General features: G+C 36.3%; 1 protein-coding gene across 14 annotated transcripts in view; it reads left to right on the plus strand.

The window, feature by feature from the left end:
- DMD (dystrophin) overlaps window positions 1–24,144 on the plus strand; it is a 2,167,959-nt gene that overhangs the window by 878,713 nt on the left and 1,265,102 nt on the right. For all 14 annotated transcript variants that reach the window (XM_072818058.1, XM_072818060.1, XM_072818056.1 and 11 more), the window contains one exon: window positions 1,909–2,058. In XM_072818058.1, the coding sequence (XP_072674159.1) occupies window positions 1,909–2,058 (150 nt within the window). The remainder of the gene's footprint in view (window positions 1–1,908; window positions 2,059–24,144) is intronic.

Consider the following 24,144-nt stretch of genomic DNA (forward strand, 5'->3'; position numbering starts at 1 on the left):
CACTGGTTATTTGGATGAAGCCTTTGTTTCTTCTGTAAACCTTTCAGCCTCAAGGTTTTGAAGAAGATTTAAATAACCTTTTCCAGAGGACATCTGCTTTTTTCTTTTCTTTTCTTTTTTAAAAGATTTTATTTATTTATTCATGAGAGATACATACACACACAGAGAGAGAGAGAGAGAGAGAGAGACAAGCAGAGGCAGAAGGAGGAGAAGCAGGCTCCATGCAGGAGCCCCATGCGGGACTCGATCCTGGAACTCTGGGATCACATCCTGAGCCGAAGACAGATGCTCAACCACTGAGTCACCCAGGCATCCTTGCCTTTTTCTGTGTTATAAAGTTCTATGTTGACACTTTTCTTTACCTCTCTAAATCTACCACAGACCCACACAGACTGCAAATGTACTGTTTTGCTCCATCAGAGTAGAGCTAAACAGGATGGTCATATAAAACATTATTTCCGGGATCCCTGGGTGGCGCAGCGGTTTGGCGCCTGCCTTTGGCCCAGGGCGCGATCCTGGAGACCCGGGATCGAATCCCACGTCGGGCTCCTGGTGCGTGGAGCCTGCTTCTCCCTCTGCCTGTCTCTGCCTCTCTCTCTCTCACTGTGTGCCTATCATAAATAAATAAAAATTAAAAAAATAAATAAAACATTATTTCCAGTTTAAAAGCTACATTTGTTGAACTGAAACCTACTTTTAAGTTATTTAAAAGCATGCATTTAAACCTTACAAAATGTCATGAAGTATTAAATGCACATGCTCTGATGTTAGGAATATGTCTTTAAAATGTTCATACATTTTAGTACTACAGAATGTTAGTACATTTTCAAGTTTTATCTTGAAGACATTTAAAAAGTAAAATTTGAAGGAATTGGCAGGTATAAATGTCGATTTATGTGAACTTCTAATAATAGTCATTTCCTTTCTATGCATTTTATTGTACTTTTGGCTAACCCATTATGTATAATGAATACGTAGTTTTGCCATATATATTGTATATAGGGTCATTTGCAATGCAACCCCTGTGTAAATGGGCTGTAATAAGGTATATAAATTAAGATGTGAACAAAAGGTAAAAGATTTCTTTTGATAGTATTGCAATTCTAGAATGTTACATCAGAAACCTAAACATCATATATCTAACTTCCTTATTGTAAAACCTGAAGAGGTATCAAAGAACAATGAGACTAGTCTCAAGTGGACTGTGATATTGGCCTTGTGCTAATCAGAGGTGTTAACTGACCAAGCATTCCTTGTGAATCAGCAATGTGATGCATCTTCCAAGAAAAGATGAAGCACATGCAGTACATTAGTAGGATGGTGGCCAGAACAAAGGCCTATTAAATGATTGGATTAAAGGACTTCATTCTCATCTTTTATCATTTTTCCATCCAAAAAATGGCTGTTCCACTTAAAATCTCTGTGTGTGTGTGTGTGTGTGTGTGTGTGTATGTGTGTGTAAAAAGTATGAAGGGCAAAGGAATTTCTTCTGGAGGTTGTACTTTAAAAAAAAAAATTTGGGAAGGGAAACTCTGCTCTTGAACTTCTACCTCTGTATATTGTTCGGAATCATGTTACTTAGCCATCACTAGCTATAAGAGAAGTGAAGAAATTGAGTATTTTACCTTCCCAGGTTTAAGACTAGAGGACATCAAAGAAAAAGGTGGCTGTGGATAATTTTTAAAGTGCCCCAGTCCGCCATCCTGCCACAAGCTCATGAAGATATAAATGCATAAATATTATATTTTTTAAGTAACGATGGTCTTTCCTGTTTTATCACCCCAATTAGGTATTGTTTTAAATTGTTTTTTAAATTAATGGTATGTAAATAGGAAGATACTGAGCATTTGTTCATTCAGTATATTTAGGAAAAGAAGGGAAATAGTAATTATTACAAATGTGTTTCAGTCGCTTGAAAATTTGATGCAACATTCAGAGGATAACCCGAATCAGATTCGCATATTGGCACAGACCTTGACAGATGGTGGAGTCATGGATGAACTGATCAATGAGGAGCTTGAGACATTTAATTCTCGTTGGAGAGAACTCCATGAAGAGGTATGATGATAAGAGTGAAAAATCTGTTGAAATGATTTGCATAAATATCTAGCAAATGCTTTTAGGCCTCTCAGATAAAATGAAGAATACTTTAAATATTAGCTTGGCTTCCAGGTTTTAAAAATTGTTACAAGCCTCATAAGGGTAAAAATTATTTGTATGTGTCTTCTAATATTTTACCTTACAAAAACATTATAAAAAGGTGGATTTTGCCAGGAAACCAAGACATACCAAATATAGTAATGTGCTCAGGTCCACAAACAGTAGTTAATCTTGTATTCAAAAGTCAGATCTTAAAAAAAACGAAAAAAAAAACAAAAGTCAGATCTTATCTGACTACAGAATTCTTTTCCCTACACAAGATATCTAGATGTCTAGATATCCTCATCTCTTTCTCCCTCTCCCCCTGTCCTTCTCAACACATGCACACACATGTTATGGTCATGTGTAACCTGTCAGTAATATGTGTGATTTTATTAGTACCCTAGATATTGTTTATTCTTCCCATGTCATACTAAAGAGCTTTAATTCATATATAACAGAGGAGTTTTCATATTTAAAAATTACACCAAAAAATAAATAAATAAATAAATAAATAAAATAAAAAAAATAAAAAAAAAACAAAAAACAAAACAAAAAAAATAAATAAAAAAAAATAAAAATTACACCATGTGTTTTTCTAAATGTTTTCAAACTTGAGAAAATGACATATATTGCTCCCAAATAGTGTTTTGCATATACTTTCCTAAATCAAGAATGGATTACTTGTCAAAAAGAACAAATGGATTATAATGAAGTTTAATTTTGTATCCATTTACTAAATGTGTCTGTAACATTTGAGACAATGTTCTAAGGTTAGGTGGTAAGTCTGAAAATTCCCTCTCCATCAGAACTCATAGACACTGAGTAGTTAAGCAAAAATTCACTGATTTCTTAGTGTGTTCAGAACAGAAAAACAAATGCTATCCTTATAAGATGCCAAAAGTTGTGTTAAAAGTTATCACAGAGGATTAGAGAACACAGAAAAAGGGCACACACCCTTTGTGGTGAACAGAGGAAGGCATCTGGGGTAGCTTTCCTAGAGAAAATTCATTGTGAGCAACATTTTATTTTATTTTTTCTTTAGGATTTAAAAAGTTTTTTCAAGGATCTCTACACCCAACATGGGGCTCAAACTCGCAATGCTGGGATCAAGAGCTGTGTGCTCTACTGACTGAGCTGGCACAGGCAGCCCTGTGAACTAGAGTAGGAGATAGCCAAATGGACAGGTGTAGGAGGGAAGTTCCAGACAGGTAGACCTCCACATGCAAGCAGTTGGAAGTATGAGGCTAGTTATATCTGCATATCTGCAAGCCATTTGGTTTTGCTCGAGTGTAAGGTACAGCTGGCAGAGTGTCTGAAGGTAGACCTGAGTAAATAGGCACCAGCAAGGTTGCTGAGGGAGCTCAATGCTTCTCAGACAGCCTGGTCCATAACTGTACACCCAGCGAACCATGAGGGTTTATTCATTTTTTAAAAAAAAATTATTTATTATTTATTTTTTTTGAAAGGGTTTAAAATGTAAGAATGAAGGGTCATCTGGGTGGTAGAGTCAATTGAGCATCTGATTCTTGGTTTTGGCTCAGGTTGTGAGATCGAGCCCTGTGTTGGGCTTAGCACTCAGTGTTGAATCTGCTTGAGATTCTCTCTCCCTCTGCCCTTCCTGCTCATTCTCTCTCTCTCTCTCTCTCTCTCTCTCATTCTCTCTCTCTCTCTCTCTCTCTCTCAAATAAATCTTTAAAAAAATGTAAGGGGGAAGGAGAAGAGAGGTGCCAAAATAAGATTATATTACTTCTGCAGTGACTGTGGAGAGTAGGTGGTATGCGCAGGTAGTGAGACCAAGGAAGAAGTGGTATTTTTAGCTCAGTTGAAGACAAGGGCAGTTGTGATAGTACAGTGAAAATAAAAAATCTAGAAGAGCATATAGGTTTCTGATTCAAGTGACTGGATGGCTGTTATTTTTCATAAACAAAATTGAGAAAATAAGAAAAAAAGCAAGTTTGGAGGTGAAAAATCACATGTCACTTTTTATCTCCATTGATCCTGAAGTGCCTGCTTATGTTTGATACCAACCAAAAGCTACCCCTGAGTCAAGGACGTAGGCACTAGTAGTTAATTTGAGAGATAATACCAAGAAGGACGAGTGAGGGAGTGGGGAGAGTGGGGAATGAAAGCTTGGAAGGTTAATAAAGGAAACTTTTATCAGTCAGTTCCCACTGTGAGTGACAGTGCTGGTCCTACTAGGAGCTTTACAGAAATCATGTATAATGCCAGTGTCACAGAGCACACTCAGAATTGTCCCACTGAGCTGATGGAAACTGAAGTGCTTATCCACCCATTTTCCTCTGTTTTTGTTTGAGGATTGCCCTTGGGTGCAGAAAATCCCTCACTTCTGGTCTCTCGAGGGCAATCAAATTAAGAAATGTGGGTACTGGGCAGCCCGGGTGGCTCAGCGGTTTAGTGCGGCCTTCAGCCCAGGGCGTGATCCTGGAGACCTGGGATGGAGTCCTGCGTCAGGCTCCCTGCATGGAGCCTGTTTCTCCCTCTGCCTGTGCCTCTGCCTCTCTCTCTGTCTCTCTCATTAGTAAATAAATAAAATCTTAAAAAAAAAAAGAAATGTGGGTACTTAAGGTGATAGTGTAGCAGTGCTTGCAGAAACTGGCCATCATAGCTTCCGGTGAACTCAGAGCCATTGAGGTTAAGGGGTTATATGGTAGGGTATCAACAAGATCTCCTAAAGTACTTATGGAGTGTGTACCAGGGATGTTCCATAATTCAGTAAAAGAGAGATACACAGCCCTAAAGTTAGAATGATCCAGATTGATTATACAGATGTGGGATTTACTAGGCCAAATGCTAGTTAAAACTTTAACATTTATGACATCATCCAGGTAAATCAAAAGAAAATCAATCCTGGACAGAATTTAGGAATTATACATAAAATCAAGGGTTAGGCAGGGGCACCTGGGTGGCTTAGTCAGTTAAGTGTCTGCCTTTGGCTGAGATCATGATCTCAGGGTCTTGGGATGGAGCCCCACGTCAGGCTTCCTGCTCAGTGCAGAGTCCATTTGTCCCTCTCCCTCTGCTTCTCTCTCTCTCTCTCTTTCTCTCCTCCCTCTCTCATAAATAAATAAATATTTAAAAAAATCAAAATCAAATGTAAAGCAGAAGAGATAGTGTTTATGAAGGAAATAAGAATAAATGGTCACAGAGGTATAAGGAGACTCAAGTTAAAAGCAGGGTGCTTAGGAGATCTCAGTTTATAAAGAGAAGTCATGAAAAAAATGTCAGATACACTAGAGAGGCCTGGTAAGATGAAGACAGCATTGAAAAAATGGGAGATCATTCATAACATTTCCCAGATCAGTTTTGATGGAGTTCCCTGGAGATAGAGAGAACAGTGCTGGGCATTATTGAAGATACTAGGGAAGAGGAAGGAGGAAAGCAAGCTTGCACTATGCTTCTAAGGAGCTTGGCTGTGTAGAGAAAGAAAGATCCTGAGAGGGATGGTAGCTAGGAGGGTATGTAGGAAACCTTTTGTTATTTAAGTTGGGGGGATGTTTGATCATGTCTGTAAATTGGAAAGAAGTCTAGAGTAGGAGAGCCTACCCGCCCTCAGATCCTGAAGACGAGTAAGTGATGGTGGGGAAGGTCAATGTAGAGGTTACTGAAGGGATCTTCCAAACAATTCTGAATACTGCCACTGTCTTTCCCAAACACTTTAGTCACTCTCTACTCATATCAGTGTGAAGGACTGGAGATGGGAAAGGGGATTCCTAATGGTCTTTTGGCCTCTCACTCTTGTTACACTGATATCAGAGTAAAAATAGTTACTTGTAGATGGCAACTGATTCCAAGTTCATTTAAGTTTGGATTTTTGTTGTTGTTGTTTGTTCATGAGAGATACAGAGAGAGAGGCAGAGACATAGGCAGAGGGAGAAGCAGGCTCCCCACGGGGAGCCCAATGTGGGACTCAAATCCAGGACCCCAGGATTACAACCCAAGCCAAAGGCAGACGCTCAACCAGTGACCTACCAGGTGCCCCTAAATTTGGATTTTGTTAGGGAATTGGAGTGTGCTCTTATTTATATTAGAATGTTAGTGTCAGGTTAGAAATTGCAGTTAAAGCAAAAAATCAAAAGTCACATTGTAAAACCGACATTGGCTAAACTGTGAAAAGGCCCACATTTCAATCTTTAACAATGTGCAGAGTCTATCTATTCTGTTCTTAGGAACCCATCACTCTCTAACCTGACCTTGGCATCAGCCTCATTTATGTAATATTCTTGCAAACCTTTAGTAACATAAAATCTATTTATGTTCTTATATTGCAAAGTTCTTTGATGTGGAACCAGGCATTTTCCACAAATAAATAAAAACTCAACTCAAAAACAGACCTTGATTAAACACCTACTCCAATATATCCAAATTGAGTTGTTAAAGCATTGACTATACAATCAGAAGACCTTGGATTGGAATAGCCCCTTGTATTAATCAGGGTTAGACAGGTCACAGAAACTACACGGTGACTTGACCAGGGAAGGTTTAACACAAATAAGTATTAACTATCTGCTAGGAATTAATTTAAGAGAAAATAGAAGAGAACTCAAAAAGAATACCCCAGGGCTGAGGGATAGTACCCAAGGGACTGACTTGGAAAGCAAGGAGCTTTTACCCAAGGCTGGGATTCAAACCTGTTGGGCAAGAATGTGACTCCAGCCCAAGAGGTGGCAAAGAAATGCTGTGAGTTGGCCTCACTAGGGCTAGTACCTAGTCAGAGAGTAGACTGAAGCTTGTGCCAACAGAATCTTGGAGTGGCGTGTTGACAAAATTCATAGGGAAGTAGCCTGTGGGGGATGCTCTTGAATTGCTGGGAAGCCGGATGGTGGGCCTGTTGCACCTGCTAGAAAGCTACCTGTGGCTGGTGCTATTGAACTGAGGGAAACCAGATTGGGCATCAGGAAGCTGCCCATGGGTTTGCCCCCCCAAAATGAACTTGCCACTGGGGCACCCACAGAACTTGGCAGGAGACATGCATAGAGGGTGCTGCTAAAATTTATAGAAGAGTTGGAAATGAAGGAGGTGAGCTCCACCAGGCATCCTACAGGTCAACCCAGAGTGGCAGGTGCAAGAAAGAAGTACAAACACACCTGAAAGGGGAGGACTCTTTACTTCCCCTGCTGTCACTCCAATGCCCAATACTGACAAAGTTTAGCATCATACCAGCTGGCAAAGAGAGTAGCACAAGCAGGTCAGTGTTCAGAGGCAGTAAGTTCGTAACTGGCATGTCCCTCCACAACTCATTGACTCTGTGCCCTTGGATAATATTTTCAAGTTCCCACATCCTCACCTGTGATAATGGCTCCTGTTTCATAGGGATCTCCTGAGCAAAATATAAAATACTGCATAGAAAGTGCTAACTATAGTGCTAAGAGCATAGTACACAGTCAATAAATGATTGGCATTTTATTTTTCCTAGGTTGTGTAGTTTAGTACCCATCCTCAAAGCGGTGTGTACATATTGTTTTTGTGTGTTTGAGTGTCTCTGTGTGCATCCCACTCAGGGCAGGAAAAAGAAACAAATATATATATCCCAATATTAAAAACAAAGAAATGCACACAACTCCATTGTTTAGAGAAGTGCAGAAGACTGAGAAGAGGACTTTTTTTTTTTGTCATCCTCTAAACCTTAAATTGGAAGGTTTCCACTATTTCAATAGTCAATTAGGCAGAATGTTACAGTAACAATAAATAACTTGAAATAAATAAACTTGAAACTGCTATCAGTCCTGACTGTGCTTATATGAAAGATCTAGCCAATAATAACCTGAGAGTAATTTGGCAATGGGGAAAAAACATATTTGGTGCTTTAGAACTTTGATAAAAACCATATATGTAGGAGATAATATCTTTCTCACATTCCACGGTGCTAGTCTTTAGGGATCTGGTGTGGCTTTAAAGATATGATGTTGAGGTAAAAGGATGGTTAGTAACAGACTTTTCCTATTTCTCAGGGTACTTTCTGGATTCTTTGATCATTTACAAACTACTAGGTAACAGAACAACATCTAATAATTTGTTAGCTAAATTAATCATTTGGGTGTACCCATTGGATTTTTAGTTGAGAAGACTGATGTTTTGATGCAGTGTAGAGGGAGCCTTGGGATAAATTATCTAAGGGGCTGAGGAAATAAAATGATTACAGTAACCATTTTTAAATTGATTTATTTTCCAAAACGTCCATTGTGCATTACATTGTTATTGTGAAAAATTCTAAAGTTGTTTCAAACCGTAATTTCTTTGATTTTTTAAATAATACATTTATTTTTTATTGGTGTTCAATTTGCCAACATACAGAATAACACCCAGTGCTCATCCCATCAAGTGTCCCCCTCAGTGTCTGGCACCCAGTCACCCCACCCCCCGCCCTCCTCCCCTTCCACCACCCCTAGTTCATTTCCCAGAGTTAGGAGTCTTCATGTTCTGTCTCCCTTTCTGATATTTCCCACACGTTTCTTCTCCCTTCCCTTCTATTCCCTTTCACTATTATTTATATTCCCCAAATGAATGAGGCCATATAATGTTTGTCCTTCTACGATTGACTTAGTTCACTCAGCATAATACCCTCCAGTTCCATCCACGTCGAAGCAAATGGTGGGTATTTGTTGTTTCTAATGGCTGAGTAATATTCCATTGTATACGTAAACCACATCTTCTTTATCCATTCATCTTTCAGTGGACACCGAGGCTCCTTCCACAGTTTGGCTATTGTGGACATTGCTGCTAGAAACATCGGGGTGCAGGTGTCCCGGCGTTTCATTGCACCTGAATCTTTGGGGTAAATCCCCAGCAGTGCAATTGCTGGGTCATAGGGCAGATCTATTTTTAACTCTTTGAGGAACCTCCACACAGTTTTCCAGAGTGGCTGCACCATTTCACATTCCCACCAACAGTGTAAGAGGGTTCCCTTTTCTCCGCATCCTCTCCAACATTTATGGTTTCCTGCCTTGTTAATTTTCCCCATTCTCACTGGTGTGAGGTGGTATCTCTTTGTGGTTTTGATTTGTATTTCCCTGATGGCAAGTGATGCGGAGCATTTTCTCATGTGCGTGTTGGCCATGTCTATGTCTTCCTCTGTGAGATTTATTTTCCTGTCTTTTGCCCATTTCATGGTTGGATTGTTTGTTTCTTTGATGTTGAGTTTAATAAGTTCTTTATAGATCTTGGACACTAGCCCTTTATCTGATTCGTCATTTGCAAATATCTTCTGTATATCTTCCATTCTGTAGGTTGTCTTTGAGTTTTGTTGACTGTATCCTTTGCTGTGCAAAAGCTTCTTATCTTGATGAAGTCCCAATAGTTCATTTTTGCTTTTGTTTCTTTTGCCTTCGTGGATGTATCTTGCAAGAAGTTACTGTGGCCGAGTTCAAAAAGGGTGTTGCCTGTGTTCTCCTCTAGGATTTTGATGGCCAGCATCACCTTAATTTCAAAACCAGACAAAGACCCCACCAAAAAGGAGAATTATAGACCAATATCCCTGATGAACGTGGATGCAAAAATTCTCAACAAGATACTAGCCAATAGGATACAACAGTACATTAAGAAAATTATTCACCATGACCAAGTAGGATTTATTCCCGGGACACAAGGCTGGTTCAACACTCGTAAAACAATCAATGTGATTCATCATATCAGCAAGAGAAAAACCAAGAACCATATGATCCTCTCATTAGATGCAGAGAAAGCATTTGACAAAATACAGCATCCATTCCTGATCAAAACTCTTCAGAGTGTAGGGATAGAGGGAACATTGTTAAGCATCTTAAAAGCCATCTACGAAAAACCCACAGCAAATATAATTCTCAATGGGGAATCACTGGGAGCCTTTCCCCTAAGATCCTTGATTTTTTTTGTTGTTGTTGTTGTTGGCTAAAGAAAAACAGTTTTTTCATTAATAAACAAAGTGCCCTTTCACTTAAAGATGAGCCTTAGCCCATTTTTTCTCAATTAAATGCCTATGTCAGAGGTTTGTGGGTTTTTTTTTATTACCCACCTAATGTTTCTTATATCTGCAATTATGCAGAGCAAAGGTAACATTCAATTGCCTGATAAATCAATCAAATAGCCAGAGTTTTTATTGCCTATGAACATTTAAAAGAAATATGCCAGATCCCATTCCTAATTTCAGAGTGTGAGTTTTCATTCAGTTATGTAATAAGTTATTTCCATTCCTTGAAAAGGCGTCGTTCCCTCTTCATAATCATGTGGCACTTTATTTTTTACTCATAGTAATTATTTGGGAGATGGTGAGCAAACCAGGAAACAGCTCCAAAAATCACACCAAATCATCTGACTTTTACAACTTATTCCAGACTAACCAGGCTACTGAAGATTTGTTAGTGATATAGCAAAACACACAATAATAGCACTAATGGTCTAATGGTTCCAAAAGCCCAGTCACTGCTCTAAGTGTTCATCATGCAGTTTTTCATTTTGTTGTCACAATAGCCCTGTGTTTTAAGATCTTTCACAGTCTGTTTTACAAAAATGAAAAGGGTACCAAAGGCCACAGAGATAGTAAGCATCTATTAAGCATTCAGATTCAAGTCCCCTTGCACTTGAGCCTGGGTGCATGACCATTTGACCACAGTACTTCCAATCTCACTGATCTTTTCCTTATATTAACAATAAAAGCTGCCTGGTAAGAAGTGACTATTGCAATTTTCTGGTTTCCCAATTTCTAAGGAAAGCTTTCAGCATGAGCTTAAAAGTATTAGGGATGGCTTTTAAAAATCATCTTAGAGTCTTAAATATTAAAATCACACATTTAGAAGTCCAAAGTCTTCACCAGTTCTCTTGATTAGTGATTATTTCATCTTTCTTGTAAATTATTAACACCCCAACTTCTGTCCTTTTCAAAGGCATCTGTAAATTCTTTCACCTGACATTAAATAACAGAGTAAAAGAGGCAAAATCTGAACTAGTTAATTGTGCTTTCATAGTGACTTTAATGATAGGCAGCTTGAGGGACCAATTAATTCTTCTAGGTAATTATGACTTTGAATTGTTCACTCAGTGTCACATCTACCTGGGCACAGATAGACCAGAATAGACAAATATTCATTTAAAAAGAACTGTAAAGCAGTCCAGGAAAATAAGTGACAGTATAGCAGTCACAAGGTCAAAGTTTTATCAGAAAACCATTTGTCTAACAAAAGTATATGCTTTATGATTTTTTCAGTATGTTTACTTCTTAGAAAATATCACCCTATGATAATAGTAATAGCTAATATTTATGGAGTACATTTTTACGTTGTTCCTTGTGCTAAGCAATGATAAACAGTATAAAACTTAATCCCCTGCATTAGTTTTATGAGGTAGATTTGATGAGCTTACTTCACAGATGTTGAAATGAAGCAAACTTCCATTTCCATGGATGAGACTGACTAAGTATCCTAAAATGCCTTCTGCAAAACATCAAGATGCTGGGAATTTTCCAATCAATATACTTTTAAATGTTTTTTTTTTTCCTCTTACAAGGAAGGGTGAGTTAACCTTTATAGGTCAGGACCAAAAAAATAAAAGAAAATAATGGAGGGGATGAAATGGAAGCCATTTAAGTAATGCAACTATCAGGACTGACCATCATCGCATTACCCTATTGTTAAAAACTAATAGTAGCAACCCATATTCTTAGCAAATTAGGCCAAAATTCTCTTTGTTTGAAGAGAAAGCTGAGTTTCAGGCTCAAGCTGAATTGGGGAGCTGAACAGAGATTCTGTACAAACCTACTTAAAGTTGCTCAATAAATATTAGCTATTACATCTTCAGTGAAATGATGGGTGGGAGTATTCTGTCTTTCTGTAGAAGGTACCAATATAAAACTAGATCTGTTTCCCTTCCCACTGAGTGTAAAAGTAATAGTAAAAATAATCATATTCATTTCATCTGAAAATTTGTAATGATAAGCCTATTACTTGAGTGTATATTATCAGTAAGGGTCAAGGAATCCCCAAGACAAGAGATTAAGGTAAAGTGGCTCTAGGTTGTTAGCAGCCTAACATGGTCAGAAGCAAATCCAAATCCTTTACAAGGAAAAATACCCTTAGTATTCTCACAGATGAAATTTTTTTTTAAATTTTTATTTATTTATGATAGTCACAGAGAGAGAGAGAGAGAGAGAGAGAGAGAGAGAGAGAGGCAGAGAGAGAAGCAGGCTCCATGCACCGGGAGCCCAACGTGGGATTCGATCCCGGGTCTCCAGGATCGCGACCTGGGCCAAAGGCAGGTGCTAAACCGCTGTGCCACCCAGGGATCCCTCACAGATGAAATTTAGTGAAATTTCAGCTCACAATAAAATAACCCACAAGATAATAAGTGAGACAGATCTCCTATGAAGGAATGAAACCTAGACTGACATTAGACGTTTTTTATTGAGGAATAATTGGCATAAGACATTATATAAGCTTCAGGTATACAACATAATGATTTGATATTGTATACACTGTGACCAGCACAAGTCTAGTTACCATCACTACCGTACAAAGTTACATTTTTTTCTTGTGATGCAAACTTTTAAAATTTACTCTGTTAAAACCTTTCAAATACATACTACGCTATTATTGACTATAGTTAACATGTATATTACATCCGCATGACTTATTTATTTTATAACTGTAAGTCTGTACCTCTTGACTCCCTTTACCCATTTTGCTCACTCCCAACTCCCCTCCCCTCTGGCAACCCCTATTATGTTCTATGTATTTGTTTCCTTTCGTTCTGCTTCATTTTGTTGTTGTTGTTGTTGTTGTTGTTGTGCGTGTATGTTTTTTAGATTCTACATGTAAGTGAAATCATGGTATTTGTCTTCCTCTGACTCACATCACTTAGCAGTATATACTCTAGCTCCATTTATGTCATTGCAAACGGCAATATTTCATTCTTTTTTATGGCTGAGTAGTATTCCATTATATATAATATAATGTATATCACATTACATATCACATTTGTTTATGAGATATATCACATTTTCCTTATCTATTTTTCCATCAATGGACATTATTTCCATATCTTGGCTGTTGTAAATAATGTTGCAATGAACACAGAGGTGCATATATCTTTTGGAATTTGTGTTTTCATTTTCTTTGGATAAGTACCTAGAAGTGGATTTGCTGAATCATATGGTACTTCCATTTTTAAGTTTTTGAGGAAACTGCATGCTGTTTTCCATACTGGTCGTACCAATTTACTTTTCCACCAGTGGTGCACAAGGGCTTCCTCACCAACACTTGTTACTTCTTGCTTTTTTGATAATAGCCATTCTAAGCAGTATCAGGTGATATCTCATTGTGGTTTTGATTTGTGTTTCCCTTTGATTAGTGATGTTGAATGTCTTTACATGTGACTGTTAGCTGCCTGTATATCTTCTTTGGAAAAAGGTCTATATGGATTTTCTGTCCCTTTTTTATTCAGATTTTTTTTGGCAATTCTGTATGAGTTATTTATATATTTTGGATATTAACTCCTTATCAGATATATGATTTGCAAATATATTCCCTCATTCAGTAGGTTGTTTTTCATTATGTTGTTAATTTGTTTTGCTGTGTAGAAGCTTTTTGATTTGATGTAGTCCCACTTATTTATTTTAGCTTCTGGTGCCTTTGCTTTTGAAGTCAAATGCAAAAAAAAATCATCACCAAGATATCAAGGAGCTTAGCATTTGTTTTCTTCTAAGAGTTTTATGATTTGTGTCTTACAATCAATTCTAATTCATTTTAAGCTAATTTTTCTGTGTGGTGTAAGATCGAATCCACTCTCTTTCTCCTCCTCTTCCTCCTCCTCCTCTTTCTTCCTCTTCTTCTTCTTCCACTTCTCCTCCTCCTCCTTCTTCTTCTTGCCTATGGCTGTCCAGTTTTCATAACACTATTTCTTGAAAAGAGTGTCCTTTCCCCATTGTTTATTCTTGACTCCTTTGTTATAAGTTAATTGATCATATATGTGTGAGTGAGTTTATTTTTGGACTCTCTATGCTGTTCTATTGATCTTATGTCTGTTTTTATGCCAAAACCATACTATTTTGATTATTATAATTTTGTAATATAGTGTGAAATTGGGGAGTGTGATGCCTTCAGCTTTGTTCTTTCTCCATAGGGCTTTAGCTATTTGGGATCTCTTGTGGATCCATACAAATTTTAGGATTGTTTGTTCTAGTTCTGTGAAAAATGCCATTGGAATTTAGATGAAGATTGCACTGAATCTGTAGATTGCTTTGGGCAATATGGACATTTTAACAGTATTAATTCTTCCCATCCATGAGCATGGACTATCTTTCATTTGTCTTCTTCAGTTTTTTCATCAATGTTGGACAGTTTTCAGAATATAGCTCTTTTACCTCCTTGGTTAAATTTATTCCTAAGTATTTTACCTTTATTTGATATAATTGTAAATGAGATTGTTTTATTCTTTTTTTTGATAATTTGTTATTACTGTATAGAAATGCAGCATATTTATATGTATTGATTTTGTATCTAGAAACTTTACTGAATTCATTTTTAGTTCTGACAGTTTTTTTTGGTGGTGTTTCTAGGGTTTTTTTATATATAATATCATCTAATTTGCAAATAGTGATTTTTTTTTTATTTCTTCCTTCCAGCTTAGATGATTTTTATTTCCTGTTCTTGCCTAATTTCTTGGATCTGGATAAAATTTCAAATACTATATTGAGTAAAAGTGGCAAGAGAGGGGATCCTTGCCTTGTTCCTGATCTTAGAGAAAAAGCTGTCAGCTTTTTGTTGGGAAAAGCTGAGCCCTTTTTACGAGTGTGATGTTAACTGTGGGCTTGTTATATATGGCCTTTATTATGTTGAGGTATGTTCCTTCTATATACACTTTGTTGAGAGTTTTAATCAGGAATGGAAGTTGAATTCTGCCAAACAATTTTGCATATATTAAGGTGATTATATAATTTTTATCCTTCATTTTGTTAGTGTGGTATATCACATTGATTTATGAATGTTGATCCATACTTGCATCCCTGGAATAAATCCCAATTGATCATGGTGTATAATCCTTTTAATGTATTGTTGAATGCAGTTTCCTAATATTTTATTGAAGATTTTTGAATCTATGTTCATCAGGGATTTTGGCCTATAATATTTTTGTGGTATTCTTATCAGATTTACTTTCAAGGTAAACCTGGCCTTATAAAATGTGTTTGGAAGTACTCCCTCCTCTTCAATCTTTTGAAAGAGTGGGATAAGCTTAAGTATTAAATCTTTGAATGTTTGATTTGCCAGTGAAGCTATCTGGTCCTGGACTTTTGTGGCAGGAGGTTTTTCATTACTGACTCAATTTTCTTACTAATAATCAGTCTATTTGGATTCTCTATTTCTTTATGGTTCAGTATTAGATGATTGCGTGTTTCTAGGAATTTATCCATTCTTCTAGTTTGTCCAATGTGTTGACGTATAATTGTTCATAGAATTTTCTTATGATTCTTTGTATTTCTGTAGTGTCAATTGTAACTTTTCCCCTTTCATTTCTTATTTTACTTATTTGAGCCTTCTCACTTTTCTTAGTGAGTCTAGCTAACTGATTGTCAGTTTTGTCTATTTTTTTTTTCAAAGAATCAGATCTTAGGTTCATTGATTTTTTTTCTTTTGTCTTTGTACTCTCTATTTAATTTGTTTCCAATCTAATATTTACAATTTCCTTCTTTCTGCTAATTTTGGGCTTTGCTTGTTCTTCTATTTCTAGTTCTTTGTGATGTAAAGTTAAATTGTTTATTGAGATATTTCTTGTTTCATGAGGTATGCCTGTATCACTATGAACTTCCCTCTTAGAATTAGAATTGCTTTTACTTCCTCCCATAGATTTGGTATGTTGTTTTTCTATTTTCACTTGTCTCAGGTATTACTTGATTTCTTCATTGACCCACTGGTTGTTGACTAGTATATTGTTTCCATATACTTGTAATTTTTCCATTTTTTCATCTTATAATTGATGTCTAGTTTCACACTGTTGTGGTTGGAAAAGATGCTTGATATAATTTCAGTCTTCTTAAATTTATTGATTCTTGTTTTGTGGCCTAATGATTTTTCCTAGGGAATGTTCCATGTGTACTGGAGAAGAATGTGTATATTCTATTGCATTTGGGTAGAATGCTCTTTATGTGTGTGTGTATATATGTATATATATATATATATGTGTGTTAAATATATATACATATACATATACATGTATATATATTATATATGTGTGTATATATATATTTATATACATGAATATTCAATATATATATATATATTGAATATATTAAATCCATCTGATATAATGTGTGGTTTGAGGCTGATGTTTCCTTATTGATTTTCTGTCTGGATGATCTATCCATTGTTGTAAGTGGGGTATTAAAGTCTTCTATTACTGCATTGCTGTCAATTTACTTCTTTTAGATTTGTTAATATTTTCTCCATATATTTAGATGCTCTTATGTTGGGTGCATAAATGTGTACAAATAATCATATTATGTTATTGGATTGACCCTTTTCTAATTATGTAATGCCCTTCTTTGTCTCTTTTTACAGTCTTTGTTTTGTCTGATAAAAGTATAACTGCATCAGTTTTCTTTTGGTTTTCATTTACACGAAACACCTTTCTCTGTCCTTTTACTTTCCATCTGTGTGTATCTTTAGATCCAAAGTGAGTCATGTACATAATAGGTGAGTCTTGTTTTGTTTTGTTTTGTTTCTTTCCACTCCATTCCATATCTTTTGACTTGAGGTTTCAATAATTATTGTAATTTGCTAATTATATATTGTAGGTATTGATATTTAGTAATTATAATTTGGTAATTATATAGGTATAATAGCCTATATCTGCATGTACATATTTCTGTGTGTGTGTGTATTTTATGTTGATAGAAACTTAAGTTTGAACACATTCTAAAACTCTACATTTTTACTCCCCCCATGTTTTATGTTTTTTATTTCACATTTTCCATCTTTGTATTTTGTGTATCCTTTAACTAATTATTATAGTTATTTTTGTTTCCTTTATCTATTAATCACTATACTAGCTCTTTAAATGATTAACCCACTACCTTGACTACATGTTTACCTTTACCAGCGAGATTTATATGTTTCCTGTTACTAATTAATACGTATTCTTTTAACATTTCTTATAAGGCCAGTTTGATGATGATGAATTTCTTTGGATTTTGCTTGTCTGAAAAACTCTATCTCTTCTTCAGTTCTTTTTTTTTTTTTAAATTTTTTTTTTTAATTTTTATTTATTTATGATAGTCACACAGAGAGAAAGAGAGAGAGGCAGAGACACAGGCAGAGGGAGAAGCAGGCTCCATGCACTGGGAGCCCGATGTGGGATTCGATCCCGGGTTTCCAGGATCACGCCCTGGGCCAAAGGCAGGCGCCAAACCGCTGCGCCACCCAGGGATCCCTCTTCTTCAGTTCTTTTTGTTTTTTAATTTTTTTTATTTATTTATGATAGAGAGAGAGAGAGAGGCAGAGACACAGGCAGAGGGAGAAACAGGCTCCATGCACCGGGAGCCCGATGTGGGATTCGATCCCGGGTCTCCAGGATCGCGCCCTGGGCCAAAGGCAGGTGCCAAACCACCGCGCCACCCAGGGATCCCAAACTTCACATTCTTAGATTTGAGTTCCTATCAAACCTACCCAACTCAGTTTTGACAAGTTTATTCTTGCCAGCTTATTCTTCAAAATTTTCAGGCCGAAACCTTAAAGTAATCTTTGGTACTCTTCTCTGTTTACCAACCTCTCTCCTAACAGATTTGAATGATAGTCTTAGCAGATCTACATGTGGTCTGGCAGGAAATAAGAGGTACATCAGCCATCCATATTTTGCTTTGTGAACCAGTTTTTTTTTTTTTTAACTTCAGTTACATGCAGTCCACTTTTAGACCTCTTTATACTGGTGGATACTTAAGAAAAAAATAAAGTGCAGTGGCCTCTCCCTATAAATAGATTGTCACCTTGAAGCGATGTTAAAACTACTCTCCTTATAATTACGAGGCTAAATGTAAAAAAAAAAAAAAAAAAAGCTGTCTCTTCATCTGTTTACTGCTGAAATGTGAGTCTATTTTTTAGCAATAAATATTAATATAATGAGAATAGGTATGTATATAAAATAACTGATCAGGTTACTCTTAGATATGAGAGTCTGGATGTATCCAATTTAATGAGAAGTATATAAACAAAATTAACCATATTTAAAGATTGAAATCATAGACTACCGAAGTTTCTCTAAAATGATAGCAAACTGAGAATCAGCCAGGTTATAATATTTAACTTGCCTCTTGTTATATAAAACACTTAAAATAATTTTTACCTCTCTTCTTCCTAAGTAGTCCATAAACTACAGAACCTAATACTTTAGTTTTTTCTTCCAAGCTTTTATTTAAATTTCAGTTAGCTAACATACAGTGTGATATTCATTTCAGGTGTAGAATTTCACTGTATGTAAGTGATTCAACATTTACCCATTACCCATTTAATATCTTCAAAAGTGGTCTCTACTAGCTGGATTTATTTGTTCAACAACCGTTCAGTCCTTCAGTTCTTAATTATAGCTGCCTTGATCAGTTCCTGGAAGGTCAACTGTGGGGTTAAATTGTGGTAAAAGAGGAAATGGTCAGTGGTAAAGTGGAGGTAGGAAATGTAAATTATTCTTCAGGATGTAAAAATGGTGACTATGTGACAGGGTAGAGGTGGTAGCTTATACTGTGGCACTCATTTTGTGATTTATAAATGTATTAAACTAACACTTTGTACATTTTAAATTTACACAATGTTATGTGCCAGTTATATCTCAGTAAAGCTGGGGATGAAAGAATTAGCGTGTCTTTGAAAATGAAAAAAAAAAGATGTTTGGTGAGGGAAATATGAGTGAGGAGGGCCCGTAACTTGAGTTATAGAACAGACAAGATATTTTATTTACTTCCAGAACAGTGAAAATTTAAACATGTTTGTAATGTGAGGAAAAATCCAGTAAAGATACATACTTTTTTTTATTTTTTTTTTATTTATTTATGATAGTCACACACACACACACACAGAGAGAGAGAGAGAGAGAGAGAGAGAGAGAGAGGGAGAGGCAGAGACACAGGCAGAGGGAGAAGCAGGCTCCATGCAGGGAGCCCAACATGAGATTCGATCCCGGGTCTCCAGGATCGCGCCCTGGGCCAAAGGCAGGCGCTAAACCGCTGCACCACCCAGGGATCCCAAGATACATACTTAACATGTAGAAGCAAGGTCTTATAGGAGAGGGTATATGAGCAAAAATGGAATGATGGACTTTGAAAATGGAAGAGAGTGAATTGAGTTAATACAAAGATATTTTGAAGTGAAGAGTAGTAAGGCTGAGAAAGTTTACTCATGAAAGTCTCCATACCTCAGAGGGAACTACATCTTTTATATGTTGTATAGTGGTGGTGGTATGAAGAAGTAAGGATGGGAGAATAGAAAACTGGTACCTCTGAAGAACTGAAGGGAAAGTATTTGCAATAAGAGATCTTCTGTTGTAAGATCAATTTAAATGGAAATGAAAAAAAATTAAATGGAAATGTTAGCAAATGATATTGTAGACAAAGTAGTACTCAGCAAAATGGTTTGTAGTATAAAGTTATATAAATTTCTTCCACAGTTTTCTGCAAAGTAAAACTTTCATTCACAACTACACACATATGGACACATGGACAATCCAAATGAAAGGTATTTTAATTTCCGTTGTCTTCAGGCAGTATCTCCAGGATGAATGTATATCCTGAAGCAAATCAGAGACTGGGATTTGGAATCTTATTTTCAATTATATTCATATTTCAGAGCCTTTCCTTTGGTACTCGTTTTCCCTCCACTAGTATGTCACTGTGTCCTGGTGCCTCCAATTTGAATTTTATGCTTTTTTAAAATTTATTTCTCTATCCTATCCAATTTAGCTTGGTTTCTTATTTCAATATTATAGCTATTGGCCACTGTCCCCAACTTATTGTAATTAGGATCAACTGCTTAATTTGTGGGATCCAGCACAGGAATAAAATGCAGACTTCTTGTTCTAAAATTAAGAAATTCAAGATAGTGACAGCAGTCATGAAAGCAAACACAAGACTTCTACACATGGAGTAGTGCATGATTGCACAGGTCAGTATGACCATGATGCCACTCCTGGTTGTCATTTTATATGTCTGGTTAATTTTATACCTAAATTGCTTTTAAAATCTTCCAGAAGTTAGAGAATTAGATGCATTTCTATGGAACAACATTGTTTAAAAATATCTCACTAGGGATGATTAACCAATAATAAATATCTTAGTACTTTGAAAGGTGGAATTTAAAAGAAATTAATTCTTTGCATGTTAATAATGGATATAACTTCTAGGATTACATTTTTTCATGTTTTAATTTTTGTGCTTTCTTTCCTTACAATAGTAGAAAGGATTTTGGATATCTTGATTCTTGACTCTTTTAGGGTGAAGGCTCTGTGATAAAACTATTATCTTTTTTAAAAATGCACTGTTAGCAGAATGTTACACTAAACATCTGTGTTCAAGGTGACTTCATTTTTTAGCTGAGTAGTAGACTATGCAAGTTGTTCTGGTAATAGTTTTAATTGAATAATTGGACAAGAGTGATTATGTTTTAAGGGGGAAAAAGCCCACCTGTATAATATTTATACATAGCTAATAAACCCTATAGCCCAGTCCTCATTAATGTAAGAAAAATAGACAAGACAGTATATCCTTTTTTATTTTTTAATTAGAAAATAAATTTTCATTCTCTATTTGCTACATCTTTTATTATCTGTAAAAGGTATCTTCTTTTACCTTCCATCAATTATGTGAGTTACCTTGATTCTTGATTTTTTTTTTTGATTCTTGATTTTAATAATATTTTAGCATGCATGTTGTGTTTTGAATTTAATCACCCTGTATTTTATAAACACAGGAACTGAAATATTACATAACCTTCATAAGAATGAAGGTTGATGAAAATATGTTTCATTCTTATTTGAATCACTATGAATCATGGAGATGTATTTGTTTTTGTAAGTAGTAATTCCATCATTATCTTTAAATATAATTTACCTTACTTCAATATATAGTATTTTCTTGGCCATTTGCATTGACATTTCTGAAATTTTTTGTAAGATAGTAAACTTTTCTTGTCTGTATGTATCCAATTGTAATATATTAGCTTTTTTAATCCAGAGACAAAGGGACACATCAACACAAATATACATATTTATGCTTGCATATACATTTATACACCTATATCTGTGTATTTATATTCTGTATATGTATACATGGATGTGTGCATGTATATATGTATACACGCATATACATGCCTTCTATTTTACTACCTAATTAATATTTATTATATAATATATATAATCATTATCTTTAATATATTATTATATACTTCCTGTAGGCGAATTGCTTTTGCTTTGGGAGAGCATTAAAATATTTATTAATGGTATGAACATATACATAAAGGATATATCTCACCCTTAAATTTCTTATAATTTGGTACTTAAACTCCTTCCTTTAAAGTTGGAATAGCAAAAAAAGGAGTTAATGTATGAATGAAGAACATCTGGGGCACCTGGGTAGCTCAGTTGGTTGAGCATCCAACTCTTGATTTCCACTCAGGTCTAATCTCTGAGTTGTGAGATGGAGCCCCATGTCTTGCTCCCTGCTCAGCAGGGAGTATGCTTTTCTCTCTCCCTCTCTCTCTCCCTCTCCCTCTGCCCTTCTGCCAGTCTTTCGTGCTCTCTCTCTGTCTCTCTCTAAAATAAATAAATAAATCTTTAAAAAAATTTGGATGTTAAAGCCTAAAAATCAGTTAATTACAAAAATTAGATGGGTGTGGATTGGTAAATTAGCATTTTAAGAATGAATTTTTGAATAGAGGCTTTTCTTTTTAATTTTATTATCCATGTACATTTTCATAAAAACTCCTGGTGTTTTTCTGTTTGTTTTAATGACACCTGCATATAGCTTTTACTTATGACCCTTTATAAATTACAAGTAACATTTAATTCCTATAACATAAAATATTGTTCTCAAAGTATATGTCCATCTAGCTCATCTGTCTTCCTTTTCCCACACTACCCTCTTTTAAAATTATTTTCTTTTCAAGCCACTTCATAGATTTTATGGGTTGAGTGATCAAAACTGTTCTTTAATATTCAAGCAAGCCTGCCCTGAAATTACTTGTCCATGTTTTTTCAAAAAAGAAGGAAATGAGAGAGGGACATTCAAGAACATTTTTTTTTTTTTACAATGTATTCTAGTATCTCAGGGCAATTCATGTATGGAACGAGGAACAAAAATATTTTCAAGTTCATTAAGCTGTTTTATAAGTCCAAGAATGTAAATACTCATTCAACAGTTTCCTTCCAAGTTCCCCCCAAAATTGGAGAGTTGTTTACTGCCTGTACCTTACCAAGTTGCCTGTCTTCTGATCTGCATTGAGACATGGCTAATTCTCTTGTTCTTTTTTATTGGGAGCCTAGTTAATTGCATTTAACTGTCATTATGTCTTATTTATGACATCTTTTCTTTCAAATCTCACTCTCGATAATTCATTGCAAATTCGGCAAGTCATCAAAATCACACAGATGTAGGAACTTTACATCCTACTCAGATGTAGGAAATTTAATCTATATGTACACCTTCTCAACTCCCTTTGATTTTCTAATTCAGTAGAATTTAATTGAGACCAGGAATAGTGTTTTGAAAATTCCCTCTACAATCTGACGACTATTTAGGTTTGAGAACTCTGGGCTTGACCTTTACTTGAGCATGAATTATTTAGGGCAATCTCCTTGCTAAGGTGCCCTATGTCTGAGATTAATTCCTAGTGTGGATCATTAACTTTTTCGGGTCCATTCAATGCTCATTGGAGCTGATTATCTCTTTATTCCAGAGGTGAAGCTCGTTTTCAATTCCTTTTTTTAATTTTTAAGATGTTATTTATTTATTCATGAGAGATACAGAGAGAGAGAGAGAGACATAGGCAGAGGGAGAAGCATGCTCGCCATGGGGAGCCTGATGTGGGACTCGATCCCACTACTCCAGGATCACGACCTGAGTGAAGGCAGATGCTCAACCACTGAGCTATCCAGGTATCCCTCATTTTCAACTCCTGAAGAATGAAACCAAGAAGGGGGGAAAAGGAGCACCTGGGTGGTTCAGTCAGTTAAGTGTCTGCCTTTCGTTCAGATCATAATCCCAGAGTCCTGGAATGAGCCCCAACTCTGAATCGGAGCTTGTTGCTCAGTGGGGAGTTGGCTCCTCCCTCTTCCTCTGCCCCTCCCCACCACTTGTGCTCTCTCTCTCTCTCTCAAATAACTAAATAAAATCTTTTTTTAAAAAAAGAAGAAGGTGGAGGAGAGGAGGAAGAGGAGGAAGAAGAAGAAAGGGAAGGGGAAAAGCGTAATTCTCCTTCAAGGCTCTATTTCCCTGCTGGAGTAGAGTAAGCATACAAAGTGCATTGCTATGTTCCCCAATATGCTACCCCTCTCTCCCTCCCAGACCAGACCAAAGTATGGATGGAACAGACATTTCCCAGGGGACCAGTTTGGAAGACACTATATAGTCCTGTGTGGCTGTGGTAGATATTGTCCACAGCTTAATCTTTAGCTGCATCTGACTTATGACAAGTGCAAGAATGCTATAAGTGAGGGCCCACCACCTGATGCCTGTTTGCTCTTCTCTCACTTAAAACAACTTCAGTGCAATGGGTTTCATGTCCAGATGATTGTAAGGTGTCCCTGGGGAGAGGAGATAGAGGTGAGAAGAGATTGGAAAACAGTTTATATTTCAGCCATCTTAATATCTCACAAGAACATTCAGTGACAGACAGCCCTGGTCTCTAACAAAGAATCGAGTGCAACGCACCACTTTGCTAGTGTTTATCTGTTCCCCATGCTTACAGGCACACACATGGGTCTTCTGTCTGTGCTCCCAGCACACTGTCAGGAATTGTACAGCCTATTTGGCAAGCGAAAGGAAAA

Source organism: Canis lupus, chromosome X (assembly GCF_048164855.1).
Source record: "Canis lupus baileyi chromosome X, mCanLup2.hap1, whole genome shotgun sequence".
Classification (NCBI taxonomy): domain Eukaryota; kingdom Metazoa; phylum Chordata; class Mammalia; order Carnivora; family Canidae; genus Canis; species Canis lupus.